The sequence below is a fragment of the Pleurodeles waltl genome, chromosome 2_2 (genome assembly GCF_031143425.1).
Source record: "Pleurodeles waltl isolate 20211129_DDA chromosome 2_2, aPleWal1.hap1.20221129, whole genome shotgun sequence".
Classification (NCBI taxonomy): Eukaryota; Metazoa; Chordata; class Amphibia; order Caudata; family Salamandridae; genus Pleurodeles; species Pleurodeles waltl.
In genome coordinates, this window is record NC_090439.1 from 712,577,266 (window position 1) to 712,601,450 (window position 24,185).

A 24,185-nucleotide genomic window follows, 5' to 3' on the forward strand; every position below is an offset into this window, starting at 1 on the left:
TGGAGTCCTTTTGGAGGGTTTCTTATGGACAGGGCCACTGTCCTTGGGAGTTCTTGACCCTCTGGTGGGCTGGTCCTGCATAACGTGTCACCTTTTGGTAGCAGGGGATTCAGATGCTGGAGACAGTCTGGTAGAGCTGGGGCCAAATCAGTTGGTGTACTTAGTCTTCTCTGCTGGGGGTAGCTTGGCAGTCCTTTCTTCTTGTCATCCTCTTGAGGTCACTAGGAATCTGGTGAGCTAGGTTCAGGGGAGCCCTTAAATCAGAGATTTAGGGGCATTACAGGGGTCAGTAGTCAATGGCTACTGTCCCCGAGGGTGACTACACCCTTCTGGTGTCCACTGCTTTGTGAGAAGGGGACACAGACCTAACCCTATTGGTCCCTGTCCTCCAAATCAAGATGGTGGACTCTGCAGGGAAGGGGTCACTTCAGCTCTGGACACCTTAGGGATGGTCCTAGCTGAAGTGGTCACTCCTTCTTGTTTTTCCTAATTTAAACACTGCACTTGCTGCCAAAAGTGGGGCTTTGTCCTGTGGGCTAGCATCTCCACTAGCTGGAGGGCCATGGGGCACTGTAACAGGAGGCCTGAGACTTTGAGGCTCACCGGCAGGTGTTAAAGTTCCTGCAAGGGCAAAGAATGAAGCACCACCACCCAGTGTAGGCTTTGTTTCTGGCCTCAGAGAGCAGAAAGGCTCTCACCCCATGAGATGAGAAACTTGTCTGAAGGTGGCAGACCAATCAGTCCTGCACTAGCAGTTTGGCTCACATACAGGGGGCATCTGTAAGATGCCCTCTGGGTGCGCATTTTGCAATAAATCCCACACTGGCATCAGTGTGGTTTTATTGTGCTGAGAAGTTTGATACCAAACATCCCAGACTTCAGTGAAGCCATCATGGAGCTGTGGAGTTTGTAATGACAAACTCCCAGCCACTGCACTAACAATATCTAAGAATGGGTTTAGATACTGTAGGGGCATATTGCTCATGCAGCTATGCCCTCACCTGTGGTACAGTCTACCCTGCCTTAGGTCTGTAAGGCCTGCTAGAGGGTTGTGGCCATGGCACCCTGAGAGAGGTGCCAGGTCGACTTTATCTTTTTCTCCCCACCAACACACACAAGCTGCAATGGCAGTGTGCATGTGCCTGGTGAGGGACCCCCTAGGGTGGCATAATACATGCTGTAGGCCTAGGGAACTTTCCCTGACAACAGGGCCGTTGGTTCCATGGGTACATTTTACAAGGGACTTAGCTGTGCGCCAGGTTTGTGCCAACTGTGGGAGCAATGGCACATTTTTAGGTAAAGAACACTGGTGGTGGGGTCTGGTTAGCAGGATCCCAGTTCACTCCCAATAAAGTGTGCATTAATATCAGGCAAAAAGTGGAGGGGTAAGGGGTAACCATGTCAAAAGGGGTACTTTGCTATAGTAGCTCTTTCTGTTAATGAATAGAATGTACAGATATCATCTGTAGAATCCTGTGCATTCAGTCCAACATCATTTATACTTGGGACAATGAATTCCCTTCTGCTATCATCTTGGCCTTCATTGTCTTGTGGACGGTCACCCTCCGCCCCATCCATGTGTGAATATACTCAACCATTAGAGATAACATCCTCAATGTCCTCTATGTGAACATATCTGGAAGATGATTCCCTTGGTGACGGAGGAGGACGTAGTAGCAACGGTTGCCGGGGAGGGAAAACTGGCAAAGGAACAGATGGAGGGGGTGGCAGAATGGGTGCAGTAGGTACCACCATTTTAGGATTATTGGCTGGTTGCTGTGAAAATAACTTAGTGAAAGTATCCTTCATCTGTTGCAACACTGACAAAAAGGCCATCAGAATTTGAGCCACATCTGGTTCCCTATAATATCTTGGTGGTTTTTCCCTCCTATCATTTTGAATAGTTTGAGACTTGTAACCTTGCTGACAAACACATTTGTTGTAGAACTCATCATCCTCCATTTCTTCTCCAAAATCTGGGATATATCCTACATCCAATTGAGTTAAGCTGTAATCTTTCATGGAGACCTAATCACTAGCCTTCTCTTCTTGGTCTGACTGCATTATTTGAGATTGCGATAAACATGATACTCTTAATGGTAAAAGCAATCTCTTAAAGCCCCTGTTGACAGAGTAGTCATCAATGGTATCCTCATCGACGGAAGGGGCACCACTGATAAGGTCGTTGTCGACAAAGTTCTCATCGTCAACAACGGTGTAGAAGTCGTCGTCAATGGTTTCTTCGTCGACTATGCCTAAGTCTTTTGAACATTTCTTCTTCTTCTCTACAGGTTGATCGCCTCTATAGTTTCTAGATGTATGTTTATCCTGCAAATTCCCAGAAGAAGTGGCTGCAAGCCCTGTTCCAAACAAATCATGCTCAGGAAATATACTAGTCTCCTCTTGTGTGCTGCCTTTGTGGTAGTGCTTGGAGGGGCACTTTTCACTCAATTCTCTCCTGTAGAGGAGAAATCTCCTTGAAGAAGAACATTCTCTTTGTCCATAAGGAATAATGGCAACCTCCTTTCTCTGTCCTCAAGAGTTTAGTATTTTAGTTGAAAAGGTCTGACAAATATCACACTCTGGTACCTTATGAAGTGTATAAAGGCAATAAATACAGTGACAATGTGGATCATCTGTGTAAATCTTCTTGTTGAAGATGTTACTTACCTTCGGTAACAAACTATCTGGTAGAGACATATTCCAATTTTCTTCAAGCAGTACGTCTGCGCACCATCAGGTGGCGTCGGTCGACGCCGTGTCTATCGTTCGTGCATTGGCCATATATAAGTGCCACCCTGGTATGCTGACATCAGTTTCTTTTCACAACATTCCACGCCAGAAGCGAGGAGCCATAAAGAACACTGAGATTGGTGCCCCAGTACTAGGGCCCTGAAAGGGAGTCCCTCTCCCTAGAAATCAGTTCGCAGAGTGGGGAGGGTGGGTGGGTCGGTAAGGACTCTGCAACTAGCAGATAATTTGTTACTGAAAATAAGTAAATTGCTTATCTGATAGAGACTTGTAGTTGCAGATTCCTTACCTCAGGATGGATACCTAAGCTATACCATCCCTGGAGGTGAATCTGCGAACCAAGATCATACTAGGAAGTCCTGCAGGACTGAACAGCCAAAATGGCTGCTCAGGTATTAGTGTTTGGGGAACGTGTGCAGGGATGCCCATGGTGCTACCTGACAGATGTCCAGGACTGGAACTCTGTGTGCTAACGCAGTGGTTGCAGCTGTTGCTCTGGTGGAGGGAGCACACAAACTCTCAGGGGGTTGCTTCTTAGCCAAAGTGTAGCACAGTTTGATACAAAGAACAACCCCCATCTAGAGATGGTTCTCTTCTGCACTGCCTGTCCTTTCTTCACACCCACAAAGAGTTTATCGTCCACCTGGAGGCCTTTCGTACGACTAAGGTAGAACGCCAACACTCTTTTTGGAGTCCTCCTACCCCTGAGAAGTATGTAGGGGCACATAAAAGGTAGGCAAGATGATGGACTGGTCTACATGAAAGGGCGTGACCACTATGGGGGGGAAAGAGGCCCTATTATGAAGCACCACTTTGTCAGGATGGACAGAGTTGAAGGGAGGCTTTGAAGAAAGAGCTTGTAGTTCACTCGCTCTCCGTGCAGAGGTGATGGCCACAAGGAAGGCTGTTTTTAAGGTGAGGAGCCAAAGAGGACAAATATGAAGAGGCTTAAAAGGAGCATACATGAGGAAAACAAGTACCAGGTTCAAACCCCACTGGGGCAATATGAACAGGGTAGGTGGGAACATGTGGGTAAGACCTTTAAGGAATTGCTCCACAATGGGAGATTTAAACAAGGAGGAAGTCTGAGGAAAGCAGATATTGCAGATAGATGACCCTTAAGGGTGCCCAAAGCAGAGCCCTGCTGGACAAGAGAGAGAACACAAGAGGACCTCAGACTGAGGTGCAGAAAGGGAATCAACAGTTTTGTTGGTACACCATGCCACAAATTTATGTCAACGACAGGGGTATAGGGTTTTGGAGGAGGGATGCTTGGATACTGAGATAACATCACAGACTTCGGGCGGAAGGTCGAAAGCGGTCAACTGCCGCCACTCAATCTCCATGCAAGGAGGAGGAGACTGGACAGGTTTGGTGGAGTTCCCTCTCCTGTTGCTGAATCATAATGTCTTCCCGAAGAGGCAGTTTGAGTGGGGGATCGATGGCCATGCACAGAAGCTCGAGATACCATACTCTCTGTGCCCAGTCTGGAGCCACAAGATTTACTTGGGCCCGGTCTCTTCTTGATCTTCTTGAGAACTCCGGGAAAAAGTGGCATTGGCAGAAAGGCGTACAGGAGGCCTGAGTTCCACTTGAGATGAAAAGCATCGCGAGCGAGTGCCGCCTTGGAAACTCCAACACGCAATACAGCTGACATTGTGTATTCTGTGCAGAGTCACACAGATCTAACCAAGGCTGTTCCCACAGCTGAAGGAGACCTTGTAGGAAAGTAGCCTATTTTTAGCATGGTAACCCCCACATTTTGCCTGTTTGTCAGTGTGTTTGACTGTGTTCCCTGGGATCCTGCTAACCAGGACCCCAGTGATTATGCGGTCTCCCTTCTAACTTGGTAACTTAGTTACTTACAGCCCACATTTGGCATACTGGTGCCCACATGTAAGTCCCTAGTATAAGGTACCCAGGGCAATAGGGTACCAGGGGATCCAGATGTGCTGCAGCATGTATTATGCCACCCATGGGGAACCCATGCAAAGTGTATCTGCAGGCCTGCCATTGCAGCCTGCGTGAAAGGGTGCATGCACCCTTTTCACTACAGGTTTCTGCATCAGGTCACTGTAAGTAACCCCTATGGCAGACTCTCCAAGCACAGAGGGCAGGGTGCAAGTACCTGTGTGTGAGGGCACCCCTGCACTAACAGAGGTGTCCCCACAAACTCCAGTTACATTTTCCTGGACTGTGAGAGTGCAGGGATGTCATTTTATGCGTGCACTGGAAATAGGTCACTACCTATGTCCAGCTACATAATGGTAACTCCGAACCTCAGCATGTTTAGTATTAAACATGTCGGAATCTTACCCCAATACTGTTGCCAGTATTGGAAGTATGATTCCATGCATTCTGGGGGCTTCTTAGAGGGCCCCCAGCATTGCTCCTACCAGCCTTCTGGGGTTTCCGGGCAGCCCAAGCTGCTGCCATCCCAAATACAGGTTTCTGCCCTCCTGCTGCTGGAACAGCTCAAGCCCAGGAAGGCAGAACAAAGGATCTCCTTTTGGTGTGGGGGGAGGGGGGGGTTCTACCCTGTCCCTTTGGAAACAGGTGTTACATGGCTTGGGAGGGGTAGCCTCCCCAAGCCACTGGTATGCTTTGAAGTGCACATTTGTTGCCCTCTGTTCATAAACCAGTCTACACCGATTCCAAGACCTCCAGTCCCTGCTCTGGCACGAAACTGGACAATGGACCACTCCCCTGCCCATCACCACCCCAAGGGCGGTCGCCAGAGCTCCTCTAGAGAGTCCCTGGGTTCTGCCATCTTGAATCCAAGGTTGGCAGGGACCTCTGGGAGCATCTGAGTGGCCAGGTCAGGAAGGTGCCCCCTCTCCAGATAGGTGGTCACCTGGATTTCAGGGCTATTAGGGGCTCTCTCTTGGATGGGTCCTCAAATTCGGCTTGCAAGATTCCAGCAGGACTCCTCTGCAACCTGTACTTTGACTTCTAGGCACTGGAACCACGACTGCACCCTCCAGGGACTGACAATCTGCATCCATGACGAAGACTCTGCTTGCAACATTGTTTCCACGGCTCCTTTCAGCTTCTGCAACATTTCCCTGGCCCTGCATCCTCTGAGGGCGGCACCTCTTAAGTCTACACAAAAAGGAATGCCCCTTGGAGTGAAGGAGTCACTCCCCTGCATCCGCAGGCATCAACTGCAACGATGACCGGCTGCGTGGATCTCCTCTCATCCTGAGCTACGTGGATCCTGCATCACGGGTGGTGGTCCGGAATAGTCCTCTTGGTCCTCTCTGCAAGATGTCCAACTTTGGTGGAGGCAAGTCTCATGGTTCCTCGTCCAGTAAGTCTCCTGTGGGGGCTGCCTGTTTTTCCTTAGACTCTCTGCCTTACTGAGGGTCCCTTGGTGGGTTGAGTCCTCCTGGACCTTGATGGTACCCGGTAGCTTCACTGCGACTTCTGCCTTTGCCAAGGCTTATTGGTGGCTTTTCCACGCCACTGACCGACTGCAATCAGGCGTGGGACGTCGACGGCATCCTCCAGGAACTCTTCACCTGCGCCAGGGCTGCATTCCTGACCATCTTCGTCCTACCGTCAACCAACTTCTCCATCCGCAGCTGGGTGGGTAGTAGCTCCTACTCCTCCTGGACTCTTCTGTGACTTCTGGACTTGGTCCCTTTCTCCCACAGGTCTTCATTTTCAGGAATCCACCGTTGGTTTCTTGTAGTCTTGTCTGGGTGTTGCATTTTCTTCTTTTTGGGCGGTTTGGGGAAAATCTAGTAATTTCCTCCTTTCCTCCTGGTCTCTAGGGGCACTGTGATACTTACCTTTGGGGTTTCCTAGTACCCCCAGCTCTCCTCTACACATTCTACTTATCTAGGTGGGGGTCCTGAGTTCGCATTACATTTTTTAGTATCTGGTTTGGGCTTCCCCTAGGGTCACTAATGTCTATCTGCATTTGCACTGTTTCCTATCACTTCCTATGTCTATTGCTGATTACTAGAGTATATATGTAGTGTGTTACTTATCTCTTATTGGAGGGTTGCCTATAGTAGTTTTTGGTATTGTGTCACTAAAATTAAAAAAAACTTTTTTTTTTTTTTTTTTTTTTTTTTTAACACTGAGGGGGTGATTCTGATTCTGGCGGGCGGCGGAGGCCGCCCGCCAGAATTCCGCCCCCATTATACCGCTCCGCGGTCAGAAGACCGCGGAGGGTATCATGAGTTTTTCCCTGGGCTGGCGGGCGGTCTCCAAAAGACCGCCCGCCAGCCCAGGGAAAAACTCCCTTCCCACGAGGATGCCGGCTCGTAATCGAGCCGGCGGAGTGGGAAGGTGCGACGGGTGCAGTGGCACCCGTCGCATATTTCAGTGTCTGCAAGGCAGACACTGAAATACTTTGCGGGGCCCTCTTACGGGGGCCCCTGCCGTGCCCATGCCATTGGCATGGGCACGGCAGGGGCCCCGCGACCCCCCCTACCGCCATCCTGTTCATGGCGGCTTTCCCGCCATGAACAGGATGGCGGTAGGGGGGGTCAGAATCCTCATGGCGGCGGGCTGAACCGCCGCGGTCAGAATGCTCGTGGGAGCACCGCCCGCCTGTTGGCGGTGCTCCCGTGGTCGGTGGCCCTGGCGGCCGGTCCCCTGAGTGTTTTCTTTCACGTGTGTAAGTGCTGGGTGACTACAGTGGTACTGCATGAGCTTTGCATGTCTCCTAGATAAGCCTTGGCTGCTCATCCACAGCTACCTCTAGAGAGCCTGGCTTCTAGACACTGCCTACACCTCACTAACAGGGGATACCTGGACCTGGTATAAGGTGTAAGTACCTCAGGTTTCCACCACACACCAGGCCAGTTTTCAACACGCCACCTCCAGATGGAGACGGCAATCGTGATCGACCATGCACTGACGGCTGAATTTGTCTAGTCTGGCTTTCAGAGAGCCTGCCAAATGTTGAACCACAAGGGATATGCCCTGATGATCCAGCCCTGTCCATAGACGCAAGGCCTCTTGACAAGGGGTCCATGACCCCACCCTGCCTTGCTTGTTGCAGTACCGCATGGCGGTGGGGTTGTCCGTAAACACCTGTACCACTTTCCATTGGAGAGAGGGTAGGAATGTTTTCAATGCAAGCTTGATTGCCTTGAAATCCAGAAGGCTGATGTCGAGCCTGGACTCTTACGGAGACCAAATGCCTCTCATCACTGCCTCCCCATGTGGCTGCCCCATCCCAGGAGTGACGGGTGTGTCACCACTGTCTGATCTGGTTGGTGAATGGAAAGGGATATACCTCTGACCCAAGCTCTGTCTGTTAGCCACCACTGCCTATCTTGTGCAGTTCCCTCCAAGATCTGGACCATGTTGGAGAGATTCCCCTAATACTGCGCCCCTGGAACTTCAGGTCCCAATGCAGAGTCCGCATATGCCATTTGGTATGTGTCAGCAAGACCATGAGGCCCAGGATAGATGCTGAAACATTGTTGGTGTGACTTTGGCACGTTTATAGTGAACCTCAGCAAATGCAGGAGGTCCACCGTAGTCTGGAGGTGGGAGACGACAGCCTGGGGCAAGACCACCTTCAACAGCCAGTCGTTGAGGTAGGGGAAGACTAAAACCCGTAGCTAGTGCTGATGAGCTGCAACCACAGCCATCACTTTTGTGAACACCCGAGGGACTCTGGTAAGGCCAAAGGGGAGCACGGTTAACTGAAAGTGCTTGTGACCTACCACAAACTGCAATTAACACCTGCGGTGGGCATGACGGGAATATGGAAAAAGGCATCCTGCAAGTCCAACGCTACCATCCAGGGCAGAAAGGACCTGAGCCAGAGTGAGCATTTTGAACTTCTCCTTTCTGAGGAAGAGATTGAGGGCCTGGAGGTCTAGGATAGGACGAAGGCCCTTGTCTTTTCTGGGCACCAGAAAGTAGCAGGAATAACAACCACAACTTAACTCTGGTGCAGGGACCCTCTCTGCGGCTCCCTTTGCCAAGAAAACTTTAACTTCCTTGTGGAGAAGTGCCAAGTGATCCTCCATCACCCGATCCTAGGATGGTGGCATGGTGGAAGGAGTAGTCTTGAAGGGGAGAGAGCAGCCGAAGGGCTACTGTAGATGCAACTGATCTGCCTAGTGAGTCGGTGGTGTCCAGTCCACATTGAATCGCAAACTTGCCAACGCCGCTTCCATCAGCAACAGCTTGGTAGAGAATAGTCCGGGCCTCCTCTGAGACCTGTGGCAGCACCTGTGCGACCGTATCCCATAAAGTATGGGTGTAGCAGCCCAAAAGGCATGAGGTGTTCAAGGACCTCAATGCAAGACTGGACGAAAATAATATTTTCTTCCCAAGTTAGTCCATTCTTTTTGATTCCCTGTCTGGGTGTGCAAAAGGGAATGCGTCCAAAGAGGAAGAAGCCCGAATGACTAAGCTCTCAGGCAAAGGGTGTTGGGTTAGGAATTTATGTTTTTTAGGCACAGGCCTTTAGCAGCGGGTGATTGTCCTGTCGACAGGAGCTCCTTGCTGGGTTTAGACCATGTCCTCAACAGTACCATCAGTGAGGGCCACATTGAAGGGCAATAGGGATTCTGATGTGGAAGCCCCGGGCTGATGCACCTCAGTCAGGCGGTTAGTCCGGGCAGTCACTGAAGGCAGCTCAAGGCTTAGGACCTAGGCTGCCCTTTACACCACCATCGAGTAAGAGGCTCCCTACTCCGTAGCCACGGCAGTGTGAGAAAGCATGCCAGAGTCGGGGGAGGTGTCCAACCGACTGGCTTCACCGAATTCCTGAGCCCAGTGCATGTAAGGGTCTTCATGATGGTATTCTAGAGGGTTCAGCGACCCCTCCATACTCTCATAGGTATAAGGGTCAGGATCCAACCTTTGGAATGAGGTCCCCGAAGTCAGAATTGGCACCAGGTGACGTTGTTCCAGCTCCAGGTAGAAGTCAAGTAAGGAAGGAGTATGGGAACGACCTTGTTTAGGGGTCCAACCGATGTCGGGAGTGTTGACTTCTGTGCCGGGGAAGGTCGCAATGCCACAACCAGCATTGAGTCAGATCTGGAAACAGATCCTGGGGTGCCCTCTAGAGCTGAAGGCCAGAGCTGCCAGTATGGAACTCGAGGGTCCCCACTGACCCTACTGGGCCCGAGCATGTCACAGGAGGGTCGGTCTGCCCAATTATGAGGCTCATAGCCTCATAAAAGTCCTTGAGTTGGGCAGGCGTGGCTCCGGCTTCCAGGAACTCAGGGAGGCGTGGAGCCAACCCAGAAGCAGGCTCCGAGGACAGAGGCCATGACGGACGACACTCCTCCCACGTCACATCACCTGAGAAACGGGATGAAGTCGAAGAATGCTTGTTCTTCGACAACTTCTTCTTGTGAACCGAATGTCCAGAGGACTTGGGGAGGAGACGAAGACGAGTGGTGATGGCTCTGCGAATGGTCTTGTGACCTTCCCCTCGAGCGAGAACAAGAGCGACGCAAAGCCAACTGCCGGGCCACCATGAGCTTTAGGGACCCCTCCCTCAAAGCCTTCAGGTTCATGGCCTGGCAGTAGGAACACAACCCCGGGTCATGGTTGTGCTCCAGACCTCCAGAGAGGAGTAGTCCCATTGACAGTCGTCCAACTGGGTGAAATAGTTCAGAAACCTCTTCAGCTGCTTAAACTGCCTCAAGTTCCATCCAGACCTCCAAGAATTCAAACGTACACTTATGACTATAGTGTGTAAAGGGCCTTGTTCATTAGTAAACCACTCATTACTGCCCATGGAAGTCCTAATCCATACTCATCCTTCACCTACTGTTCTCTGTACTGTACCTGCAAAGGTTCCTGTTCCACCATCACTGACTATCTACCAGCCTGAGAATGATTAACCTCTTGTAGTTTCAACTCCACACATTGACACCATTACAGACTCTGACTTAGATTCCTGATACCTTGCCTACTAGTTTTCCTTCCAGTATTTGTCCAGTGGACGCTACAGTCAACTTCCATGAACTTCTAAGCATGAAGGTCCAGGCAGCTAAATATTCAGTTGGAAGTGTTGCATGCAAGAATCTCCATAATTATCAAAGCTCTTAATTTCCAGTCATCTTCAGGTCTACTTCTGCCGCTGACAACAAGTTTCTCCAACACTGGATGTTTTATATATTTACATGCCCTATACATCCACATACATTCCCTGACATCAGCCTGGGAATGCCCGGTGTATTAATATAGCAGTAATCAGTGTGAAAAAATAGAGCATACAGTATACAATGTGCAAGAAGGTGCCCCTTTTGGCATGGTTACCCCCCACGTTTTGCCTGATATATGCCAACTTGTATGGGACCCTGTTAACATGCCCCGCACCTGTTATTTCCCTAAACTGTACCATTGCTTCCACAATTGGCACACCCCTGGCACACAGCTCAATCCCTTGGCCAGGGAGGGTCTTTAAAGGCTGTAGCATGTATTGTGCCACCCTGAGGGACCCCTCACCAAACACATGTACACAGCCAGTGCAGCTTGTGTGTGCTGGTGGGGAGAAAAAGGTAAAGTCGACATTGGCATCCCTCTCTGGTTGCCATGCCCACAAACCACTACCTGTGGCATAGGTAAGTCACCCTCCCAGCAGGCCTTACAGCCCTAAGGCAGGGTGCACTATACCAAAGGTAAGGGCATGGCTGCCTGAGTACTATGCCCTACAGTGTCTAAGTACATTCTTAGTTATTGTAAGTGCAGTGTGACCATATTGAGTACATGATCTGGGAGTATGTCATTACGAACTGCAACAGCTCCATGATGGCTTTACTGAAGACTGGGAAGTTTGGTATCAAACATCTCAACTCAATAAACCCACACTGAAGCCAGTATTGGATTTTGTTTTTTGCAAAATGCACACTGAGAGCATCTTAGAGATGCCCCCTGCATTTCCCCCAACCCTCTAGTGTAAAGCTGACCAGTCTATGCCTGCCTGCCACTAACAGTCAAGTTTCTCACTCCATGGAGTGAGTGCCTTTGTGCTCTCTGGGGTCAGGGACAAAGCCTGCTCTGGGTGGAGGTTCTTCACACCTCTCCCCTGCAGGAACTGTAACACTTGTTGGTGAGTGGAGATGCCCGCCCCACCGACCAAGTCCACTTTTGGCGGCAGGTCCGGTGGGAAAATTAGTAAACACAAGGAGTGTCCACCCCAGCTGGGACCACCCCTTCCTTGCAGAATCCTCCATCTTGTTTTGTAGAAGGATATCCAATAGGTTTAGGTATGTGCCCCCCACCCCTAAGGGAGTGGGCACAGGAAAGATGTAGCTACCCTAAGGATTAGTAGCCACTGGCTATTGCCAACTGACCCCTTCAACACCCATAAATCTAGTATTTAGGGGCACACCTGAACCTTGCTCTTCAGATTCCTGGCAACTTAAAAAGAAGTACTGAAGAGCTGTACCCGCAGAGAAGACTCCAGATGACAAATGACTTAGCCCCAGCCCTACTGGCCTGTCTGCAACTTCAACTACTGCTACAAGAAGGCGACTCGTCCTGCAGGACCTGTGACTTCTACAAACCCCCAGAGAACTGCCTGCCTACCAAAGGACCAGGATCTCCCTAGGAAAGTGTCCCTGTCCACAGAGAAACCTCCAAAAAAAGACTCCAGACCCTCCCGGATCCATGAGTCTTGCTGCCTCCTCTGCACCCGATGCCCACGGCCAGAGTCCAGGTGGATCACCGGTCCGGAGAAGGTCTCCAGGTGATTCTGACCTCAAGTCCACTTTAGGTTGACTCCTCCTGACCAACACAACACCTGCAGCCTAAATCAATAGGCCACCCCGTGACCGGATCTGGTGAAGATTTCCGACACCCAAAGGTACCCCTGCAGCTGCAGCCCCCTGGCCTTCGGAAACCCAACCGACAGTCCAGCAGCATCCAGCGTGCTCTCTGTCCAGCCGTTGGTCTTCTTCAGCCGAATCCCTGGACCAAGCCTGCAGTCTCTTTGTGACACTTCCCCCCCGCCCCCTCGGGTTCCGCCAACAAAAAGGATTGGGTGCCCGATGCTGTTTGCACCCTGCACCAAGCCCGCTCCACTGCCGCTTAGGGTGTGTATTTGAAGTTGACCTGTGGCCCTTCCGGTGCTGATCTAAACCCCCCAGATGTGTGCCCTGAAGTCATGGGTACTTACCTGCAAGCTGTTTCTTTCTAAGTGCCCCTTGTCTCCATAGGATTCCACTGGGTGCACAACACCAACTTTGACCTCTGCTCCCGACCGGCTCTGTGTTGCTGGTGGTGCACCAGTGGTGTCTTCCTAAACTTTGCCCTATGGACAACCTAACCCACGAAGACTGGGATTGCAAGTCGAGTACTTACCTGCAAACTGTTTTGGTACTTTTCCTCCCCTAGGACTGCATTGCTTTCTATGAAAATTGCACTGTCTACTTTTGATATTGACAAGTATTACTTAACTGAAAAACCGTTTTAACTGTGAATTACAAAGTGCATTTGATGCTTGAAAGTGATACATTCTTGAAACTGTACTTATCTGCAACAAAGATCCTTTTGGTTCTAGAAATAACGTAACAAAGCATATTTTTTGATAAATAAACATTGGCCTGGAGTTAGTCATTGACTGTGTGCCTCATTGCTTGACTGTGTGTGTACAACAAATGCTTAGCACTACCCTCTGATAAGCCTAATTGCTCGACCACACTACCACAAACAAGAACATTAGTATCATCTATGTTGGCCTCTGTAAAGCCTCTGGGGATCCACTGGACTCTGTGCACACTATACCTTACTTTGGTATAGTATATACAGAGCCAGCTTTCTATAAGCTACTTTCCATGACAAGTGTTGGGAGATCTTAATTGTGTATGGATTTAAACAGGGAAGCCATTAGCTTTGACAGAACAATGTTCAGCTCCCAGGGAAGTGCAGGTTGTCTAAATGGGGAGATGCTTTCCTCAGGCCTTTAAGAAAAACCTTTAATCGCAGAGCTAGTGAAAAAGAGGTCTGTGATGGACTTTTCAAAAAGGCAGTAGTGGCAGCAAAATGATTCACTTATTTTCTTTACGTGTTCCCAGTCCACTTGTTTTCAGAAGCATTAGACAAACATTTTCTTTCATTTCAAGGCATATAATGATCTGCTCTAGAATCAACACCTATTGTAAATGGAGTCAGAAGAGGCCCACCTGGAGAGGATGACACCCACAATCACAGGCAAATACAGTCAACTGCTGCAGCTCAATCTCCATGCATGGAGGTGTAGATTGAGCATGTTCAGGTGCAGAGCTCTGCCTGCTGCAACAGAAGATCCTGATCCTCCCGAAGCAGTTGCTTGGCCAAAGGACAGATGCTCATGCCACCATACATTCTGGTTAATACACTCTCCTGGCTCTGTCTGGGGCACCTAGGATGTTTCGGGCACAGTCGTTCCTGACCCACTTCAAAACTCAGGGCAGAAGAGGTGGGGCAGCAAGGCGTCCATGAGACCAATGCTCCACTCTAGCCTGAATGTGTTTCCTAGAGATAGAACTTTTGGGAACTCCAACAGGCAGAAGTGTTGACATTGCACGTTGCAACTGTGGTAAAAAGATCTAACCAGGCCTCTTGCCACTGCTGGAAGATGCCTTGCACCACATTGGGATGGAACTAGTATTCTTGATCCAGCACGCATCACCAGATGCGCTTGTCTGCCCAGATGATCTCCCCAGCCTCCTAGGGACGCATCCCTCACTACCGTCAGACATGGGTTGTGAAGGGGATAGTTCTGCCACCAGCCAGGATTGGGTCGAGCAGCCACCACTGAAGAATTTATGCAGCCTCCTCCAAAACCTGGATGACATCCAACAGGTTTCCTTGGTGCTGGGCCCATTGAGACTTCAGATCCCACTGTAGAAACCCCATATGCCATCTGGAGAAATTGACAAGGAGGATGCATGAGGCCAGCAAGCCAAGAGACCTCAGAACTGCTTTCAACAAGATTCAGGACCAAGCCTGAAAGGTCGAGCTCATTGCTTGAAAGTCCTTGATTTGTGATAGAAGAAAGGCCCTGAACTTTACTGTGTCCAGAACAGCTCCTATAAAAGGAAACCTTTGCAAAGGAGTCAAAGTGATTTTAGTACGTTGATCGAGAACTTCAACTATGTCAGGAGGTTCACCACCATCTGGAGGTGGTCTACGACTGACTGTGGCAAGCCCACATTCATCAGCCAGTCGTTGTGGTAGCAGAAACTAGTATCCTCAACCTTGTAGGGTACTGACCACTGCCACCACTTTTGTGAACACTAGAAGGGCAGAACAACAAACTGAAAATACTCCTGGCCGACCCTGGACTGCAGGGAATGTCTGTGGGAGTGCAGGATAGGCACATGAAAGTATGCATCCTATAGGTCCAAGGCAATCATCCAGTTGCTTGGAACCACAGCAGACAGAACCTAGGACACAGAGCATTTTGAATTTGTCCTTCTGTAAGAAGGCATGGAGAGGGCAAAGATCTAAAATAGGACAAAGACCTCCATCCTGCTTCAGCACAAGGAAATAGCTGAAGTTACAACTCCAACCCTACATCTGACGCTGGCACCCTCTCCATGGCCCTCTGTTTTAGTATATCCTGTGGCTTTTACAACAAGATTGATAGATGCTCCTCTTAAAGCTGCCCTGATGTGGGAGGAAACTATGGTGGGTCGAAAAGAAACAGGAGGGCCTAACCATGCTGGAAAACCTGGAGGACTCATTAGTCGGATGTGATGGACTTCCACTCTGGAAGAAAATATCTGATCCTGCTTCCCACAAGGTGGATGTGCACCACAAAGGTGAACTAAAGCATCTTAAAGGATGTTGCCAGTTGGGTGAGAGACTGAGAAGAGTGGTGTTCCTTGTGACCTGAGCAATGTCTGCCTGATTCCCGGAAACAAAAGAACTGGGGTGGCTGTTGCATTGCTGGCGGGGCCTGGAGTTGTGTATACGCCAACCTTTTGGAGTAGCCTAGGGGGGGTCGAAAAGGATAAGGAAATTGTTGAAAAGAGGTAGAAAGGCCCAAGGAATGCACCGTAGCTCTTCTTTCCTTAAAGCATTCAGTGGCAGAATCAGCCTTTGCACCAAATCAACGAGACCCATCAAAAAGCATTTCCATAAGGGATGTGAGCATGTCTCCAGAAAAGCAAGTGGATCGCATCCAAGCATGGAGCCGGACCAACACACTAGTGCCCACTGCTCGCTACAAGCAATCAGTAGTATTCAGGCTAGCCGTAATGACATATTTGGCTGCATCCTATTGATCCTTACGGATTTGAGCTAAAGAGGCTTGAAGCTTCTCTAGGACCGCTGGCAACACCTCGATGGCCATATCCAAGAAGAAATGTGTATAATGACTAATACGCAGACCACACTGAATGAACCCAATGCCAAGTTGGTGGAAGAGAATATTTGCTTCCTGAATGCCTCAATCTTTTTAAACTCCCTGTCAGGAGGAGTTGGGGGAAGGGCAATAGCATTCACTTGACTAGTGAAAGCATGAATCACCAAAGTCTGAGAGGTAAAAGAAAATCCAGGTTTGGCAGGTGTTGGTTTTTGACGTCTGGCTACCTCCATGTTCACCGTTGGCAAGAGACAGCTAGGCCCAGTGCCCACTTGGGTATCAGTTAGGGTTCATTAAATGGAAGTGAGGCCTCAAACGAGGCTGACTCAGGGTGTAAAATCTCAGTAAGGACATTTGTCTTGACTTTCACAGAAGGCAGCTGGAGGACCAGATCATCAGCAGACCATCTACTGACTCCAGAAAATGAAGCACTTTCCTCCATTGGGGCGCGAGGGGCAAAACCAGCCCTGCATGAGGAGACGTATCAAACCCATTGGCCTCCTGGAGATCAAAACATATGCTGTTGTCATCATAATTTGGGGGTAAATCATCCCCATCATCATCATCATCATCATCATCATCAGATGGCAAACTCTGGTCAGAATCAGAGCCAAAAAGATGGAGTGCAAGTATGGATCCGTGGTAGAGGAATTGTTATGTCTAATCAGAACATATGGGAACCTAAGTGTAGTCAAAACCTGACCTTGCTTGGGTCAAGAAGGAGATGGCAGGGCTTCGACCTCTGGCATTGGTCATGTTGGAAGTGTCGATGATGGGACAAGAGCAGGCACAGGAGTCAAAATGGAAGTAGGCACTGGGTTGGTGCTGTACCAGGGACCGGTTCTAGGGGCTTAGACGGCTCAAAGGAATGATCCACTGGTGGTAACCCAACTGGAGGTCCATGTACACTCTTGGGACCTGAAAGCATACTAGAAGGAGCTGGAAGAGTGCTAAAAATACGCAGCATGGCCTCCTCAAAGTCCTCAGACTTTTGTTGTGCTGCCAATGGCTGGGAAAATTAAGGGTACATCAGAACGAGTTGAGGAATTTGTTTGATTGGGGATGTTTAAAACCCAACTAATTTCTCTCTGAAAAGTGAGTGACGGGATGGGGCCGGTCCTGATTTGACTTCTTATGCCTCTTCTTCAGCTATGATTTAGACTTACCAAACTAATTGTACCATGAGGAGACCGGTCACAGGAAAGGCCTTTAGGACTGAAGCGGGATCACTCTCTCAACCTAGATAGGGAATTATGCAATGTGCATGACTTCTTATAAAGTTTGGCGATACAGCTTTGCTTCACAGTCCTGGATCGTTTTCAGGTGTACGTGGACACATTCTTCGCACGATTCTGAGTCCTGCCCCCAAGTCTAAACACAGGAGGCAACCTCACGCCAGTACATAAGCAACATGTGTTTCCAACAGTCACAGCATTCTTTCAACCCTGTATCCTCCTGCAGAAAAATAGTTCTCTTGCATACCGAAAAAGAATTGAGATAATTTCATATGTACCCTTTCAAACAAAAGGTTTGTCCAGTGAAGCATTAGTAAAATAAAACTGAGGTGTGGAATCACTTCTAAGCAACATTTTAAGGTGCAGAACACATGTTTCTTAACAGCAGCAGGCTGTAGATCATTGGGCTGAGGCACAAGTCTCTAGCCACAAGACCTTCAGTGTCCTTGGCAATACTAATAGTTTGGCCAGAAGTTATCATCCCTTTCTTCAGAACATTCTTGAACTCATTCTGACACTAAGACGGAAGAACAACAATTAAGCTGTCTAGAGATATCCATAACGCTCCGTTTTACCTTCCTAAAATGGAAATAGTACTAGAGACCTGCACAGAAGTAAGTGCTTTGTGCTAAGTCTGATATCCTGTATCTGGAGAAGGTGGTGCTTCCAGTGACAACTTTCAGTGGCTATTCATTCTTGTTTATCTCGAGTGGTAAGAGTCATGGTCCTTTTTATCCTTGTTTGGTTCCTTACAACTTTTATTTGTATGCCTCTTGTGTTTTCTGGAGTCAGCATTTTTGTCATTAGAGGTAAAAAAAAAGGAATAGCTAAATTAGGGATATTTGGCATTGGCGGAGGAATTTAGGGACCTGCTGAAATGATAAGACCCCCTGAAACTTCTGAAAACTTTGCATCATCCTTAACTGCTGGGATGGCCGATAGCTCCTCATCACAGAGTTATTCACTCTTCTCCATTTTCTGGCCTTCTCTAGATAAACTTTGGTGACTGGTATCTCATCGCTGAAGGCACCAATGGAGACAGCCCTTAGATGGAGAAGCTTTTCAATTTCATGCTGGATCTAGACAGTAGGGAGTACTTCAACACTGAATGGTAAGTTTTGAAACCCTTGAATACCTCAGCATTAACCAGGAACAAGAGTGTTGGAGACAGGCGAGGAGGTATAGTGGCACAAATGGGAACAGTGGCTAGCTGTACGATGAAGGCTCCTTCGCCCTGCTGAAGCTTCCATACAGTAGGGGTACTTGCTGCACTTCCCTTTGCTTTGGTCTTAACTGCACTCTCACCACATCCTTTGAGGTCATCTCCGTCTCCTTCGACCTCATGCCATTGTATGTTTAGTTGTTCTAGCACTGGCTCATGTATAAGTATAGGTGACACTGAAAGAACCAGGGTGGAGCAAGACAGGCAGTGCAGAGTGCCTTCAGCTTACTTATAGTTACACTTCTTTAAGACTGAATATGGTAAGATCAATGTACAGATACATTGCACTAGCCAGTCTCAACAGGTGTTCTGCCCTGGGAACCACACATTTAGTGAATGTGCAGCCGAAAGGCAGAGTCTCATACAGAAAGTGCTTCTCCTCTATCATGAAGTATGCATATTTACTCCACAAGAGATGAACATGAGGGAAATTCTGGATTAGAATTCTTGACACACCTGCATTTATGAGCCTCTTCTCTTGCTGGATATAAAGAGATCATTCTAGAAACCCCGTAATATATCCATGATGAGTGACTGTGAAGGTATTACTGAATCCTAGCAACCACCCCACCCCCACCGGTTGGACTTTAAGAGACCTGGCCTCCTTTTTTTTTGCCTAGTTGGTTGCTTGATTCATTTGCTGTCTTTGGGGCTCATTACAGGGGCAGAAGCTATAACCAATAGGAATGAAAAGCTTTAACTGAAAGTTGGTAGCCCCTTTGATGGGTTTGGCAGAGAGCAAACGGATCTAACAGTGCCTGACTTAACTGCCTACACTTCAAAGTTTTTTAAAAATGGCTCCCCCAAACAAATGCCTAATTCTTGAACTTCGCATGTACCTCCAGGCCTGAAAAAGATAACGTTCATATCAGACGAACGTACCCATCAATGTGTGTCAAGGAGGAAGAAAAACAAGGAACAAACGTTAGTGCATAGTGGCGATGCCTATATACGGCAACATGTTGTTGAATCCACTAATTAAACCATCTATCTGTAAGCAAATGCTATGAAAGCCATGGAATCCCCAGTCTTGCACCAGGGTAGGATCCAAAGAATGAGGAATTTTAAGGCAAGAGTATCCATGAAAAAATTTATATTTTGTCCCTTTACACTTAGAACTTCAACAGGATAGGTATCTCATGATTGGAGGGGTAGGACTGATCATTTTAAATGGACAGGGTTGTAAAATGTCAAATGACAACAACAGAAGACAGAAGGAGCTGTCTGCAGTGCAGGCATTTATTGTAACTCCTTGCCCCACGCATACTGATATTTCATTTACTCTTCTTTGATTCTACATTTATCAGGCCCTTTATTTTAGTTTATTGTAAATAAAAGTCATTGAGTAGAAGAAAAAGGCAGAGACAGCAAAGTTTATATGAATGAATCATTCATATAATCAATCAATCAATTTATAAGCAGTGTACTGCAATTTCGCATAGATGTAGGTATCTTCTAGAGTTTAAGAATATCAATGAGCATCTCATAATGAAGCAGAAAAGTATTAACAATTCTGATTAATGAAGTAACCTAAAGTCTCCACACAGAGAAAATGTTCCACAGCTTACAACTAACTCTTAATGAAAAACAAAATTTTGTAACTAATTAATATAAAACAACGGACCATAAAACACTATACAGATATTTAAAACATACCACAACTTTTAGAGGCCCATACTTTTTCTCCTGGGCTGCTAAAGCATTCTTAAATGGTGTTGGTGTCCTTGGCGTGGTTCCCATTAGAGATCTTCTGATAGTAGGTGTTCTGAAACTGTAATTCAGAAAGTAATATTAAAATAAAACCATGGTTTAAAATGAGTGAGTAGGTGATACAAAACATGTTTTTTCACAGGCTTTTAGACCTACAGTATATTTTAGCACAATGCCAGTCATTCATTATATACTACGCTCAAAAAGCACACTTCTATCTAAAAATGTTTATTTAAGCATTTAGGTGCTATTTCATCTGTCTGCTTTAGAAAGGGGGCAGTGGTAAAAGAATGTAAGTTGGGTGTGAAGATTAGCGGCAATTAAGGCTGGTTCAAATAAAAAAGAAGCCTTCCTATGAGATGGCTGACAAAATCTCTCTCAGCCTCTATAACTCCTCATATCTTTTCTAAATCTGGCATGATTTCACTTTTAAAACTGTTCATACTATACACCCTGTGATGGCCATGATGACCTCTGTGGATTACTTACTTGAATCAAGTCCCAGCTGGATAGGATTTATTTCACACAACAACTCATTTTCTCTTGCATAAAGTGGTGTAGAACAGTGTTACCAATGGCGACTTGCGGATTCATCAGAAGTGACCTACTGCTCACCATAAAAAGTCCCATGTTTGCCAGTGATTTCTGTTCCTTCCATTTTCCACAGCTCAATCACACTCAAGAAGTAAAATGACAGAGCCAAAACTAACAACTGAATCATATCCTCACATGGGAAAGATGTGAGCAGGTGCGTTCAGGTAAGTATTCTGCAGATTTCATGGTCATCAGAAAGTTATTAAAGGTAAGTAACATATTTTACTGATGGATATTAACTCACACAGATTCTTTACTTGAATACTTCTAAAGCAGTCCCACATAGGGATGAGGGTTGAAGGTAAGAAATGGTTACTTATTTGTGATCCTGGTTCTGCATCGTAGGAATCTTCATTAAAGTCATAAATGTTAGAATAATTCCCAGCTGTGTGTGTGAACCCGAAACACTTCTTGAATATTCATCCATATAATTTAGCACACTTGGCATTAGTGTCCATATAATCAGCAGCATCCTTCATAGGCCTATCCCAGACAGAGGTTCTCCCGGAAGAAAGACGATTAGAAGACCTAAACAGCATCCAACATGCAAAATTAAAACAACAACTGTCTACCACAGATGAAACAGTGTATGACAGGCTTTAACTGTACAGCTGTGAAATAGATTCCTGTCCCTGTAAGACTTCAAGAGCTTTTACTACCCATGGTGCACTGTATTGGCTATTGCCTCACAGAGTCAGTTTTTTGGGAGGAGTGAAGTGTAGGATTCTGGTTGCAGTACCCCCTGCCCCCCCCCCCCCTCAACCACACACACACACCTTTTGCATTTTGTTGTTGTTGCTCAAATGAGAATTTACCTTAAAAAACAAAAGACAAGAGGCGTATGACAAAACAGGAACGGTTTGTTGAATTAAACATTACGACCCGGGCAGCAGTTACAGAACTGGGGTTAAAGGACTGTCTCTCGATGTACATCAGTTTGGAGTAGGTTTTTATACATTTCACTGAGTACCATAAAACAATAAAAACATTCCTCTCTTGGCAAAAAATGCAAACAGTTGCCATGGAGTCATAAATATATTTCCGGATATCGAATGCAGGTGGGCCTCGACCTGGCATGGAAGCAATGTGGGCCAGCGAGTACGTGTCAAGATGTCTCTCCCTCAGACCATATATTTTTTGGGCCTACGGTTCCCAGCTGCTACTGGGAAGCTCTGAGGGAAAGGAGGTAGCAAAGATATTTGTGCATGGAGAGTCTGGAGCAAGGCCAAGAATACGTTAAAGTTTGCCCAGATTATGGAAATAGACTGGGACGGCTGGTTGTCCTGGCGAACCCCCTCTACTGACTCAATGTAATGCGGTGCTCGCAATCTTTTGGAACTCATGCGTGTGCTGTTAGGGTTATGGGGTCTTGGCTACCCCAAGCGCAAGGGAAACCTGGTTCCAGACACTGAAGGACAGCTTCATTTTGGAACCAAAAAGGGGGCCTCCACTGGACTGGAGACCGTTAACTTTCTGGGGGCACTACTGCTGCTGGACTGCGAGAAAAAGACATATCAGTCCCGGATAAATGTTTGAGAACTTGGTAAATGAAACTTGTCCCAATTTACCTTGTGGATGCGGGGACCTGGGGTGCCGGCTTTATAAGAACTGGTTGGGGAGCTGCCCTGCCCCCTGTACAAGACTGCCCTCCCCCTGGGTTGTGGCTGACCGACTCCACCCTGGAGGGTCAGCAGCAGAGTGGGGCCTAGGCTCCAGCAGGCACCTGGAATGGTGCACTCTAGAGAGGATACCCGAGCAACAGCCATACAGCAACCCTGAATGGCGGACTCGTGAGGATACCCGATTGACAGCTGCACAGCAACCCGTTTTCCCCAAATGCAAAAAAAGGTTTAAATCCATAATGTTGTCTTGTTTGCCCTTCTTTTTAGTTCTACTGACTTCCCTGCAGCTGAATATAAGGTGCATTAAGGTTTCCCTGGGCTTGATTTTGCAGATAGGAATTTTGTGGGGCCTGCCTCCAGCTCATTGCCTTCTGCTTGTGGTGTGCCTTTAGTCAGCAGCTGTCGGCCATGTGGCCCATTCCATGGTCACATTAGCACTGCATGGGGTTTGGCTGCTGCCAACCACCCTGGTTTCTATTGGTGTAGCTGTACAGAAACTCTCTGGGGTTTTGTGGTGGGGCACCCTTCATAAAGGGTGCTCTTTGCACGCTTGCGGACAACGTGGCCCCCTCAAGCGGCCTTTCTCAGCTTATGTTGGAACAACTTAGCAACGTCCGTCTGGGCCTACTCCTGTTTTACCTTATCTTTTTCCTATTTCCTTGTGTCAAAATGCAATATGTGCGATTGTATCTCCCTCCAAGTTTGGTGTCTAGCCAGACTATGCTCCGCAATCCACTTTGTATTTCTTGTATTTTTGAGGAGGTTGTAAAAGATTACCTAAGGGCCCGCATCGGTCCATGGCTGTCCTGTTTCATGTCCTCACCGTTTTCTCATCATGTCTAGAAAATCTGTTATAGTCTCCCCAGGACTCATGGTTTACGTCATCAACCCTTCTACATCTGGGCAGTAGGGGAACATTTCCCTCAAGGGCTTCCATGTCTAGTGCCAGTAGGAATTGAATGCGGCCTGTCATGCTCCGTGCTTGACAGTGTGATTGCTGGGATGCAGGCTTGGGCAAACACCTTGTTAATCTGCTTACAGATAATGCTACTTTGAAGAAATTTACATGCCTCTTGCTAGGGTTATTCTTGTGGTGTTCTTCTCAAAGCATGAGTACAATTTCCCAGCCCCATCCAGCAAAAGGTCAGTTTGGCTCTTAGCCCCTTCTTATCCATCTGAGCCCTTGACAAATGTCGATGTCAAGGTGCTCTTCTGTAGTAGCAGGCATATTCTTGTTTTGGGCCGCTCCAATGGTTTTCCCTCAATATGGCATTTCCATCTCCTCAGACAAGGTTGCATATAAAGAAAGTTCCACTCGGGATCTCCAACTTCTCTGTGGGATGCTGTCTTCCACAACCGCTACATCCTTTGGTTCGAAGGATCCCTCCTCTGGCCAGAGTCTATCACAATGATCACTTCTCTGGGTCCAGCAGGCTAGCAGGTGGCAAAAAGGGGCATGCGAAGATCTTGCCTTCTGCCTGAACTACTATATCCCTTGGGGTTAGTTAACCAGTCTTGCGTGTTCGGGAGCAGCAGTGGACATCGCTGTTGAAGCTCTCCTTGTGCACCTGCAAAGCTGCCTTCTTGATCCTACTGTCATTAAGCTAGGTTTACACCAGGCTGCCTTGGTCCCTAATTTCCTGGTCAGCCCCTCTCCTTCTGTTGGTGCTCTGTTGAGGCACGGACCCAAGTCAAAACACTCGCTTCTCATTCTTCCATGACTAAGGCTCTGTACCTACCCCTGTTCTCCTCAGTTAGAGGGTGCA

General features: G+C 47.9%; 1 protein-coding gene and 1 long non-coding RNA gene across 5 annotated transcripts in view; one reads left to right on the forward strand and one right to left on the reverse strand.

Annotated features, from left to right (window-relative positions):
• LOC138282563 (uncharacterized) overlaps positions 1-24,185 on the forward strand; it is an 822,484-nt gene that overhangs the window by 190,257 nt on the left and 608,042 nt on the right. The window lies entirely within an intron of this gene.
• The window catches only part of MYBL1 (MYB proto-oncogene like 1), an 802,126-nt gene that overhangs the window by 160,457 nt on the left and 617,484 nt on the right, over positions 1-24,185 (reverse strand). For all 4 annotated transcript variants that reach the window (XM_069220277.1, XM_069220274.1, XM_069220273.1 and 1 more), the window contains one exon: positions 20,150-20,264. In XM_069220277.1, the coding sequence (XP_069076378.1) occupies positions 20,150-20,264 (115 nt within the window). The remainder of the gene's footprint in view (positions 1-20,149; positions 20,265-24,185) is intronic.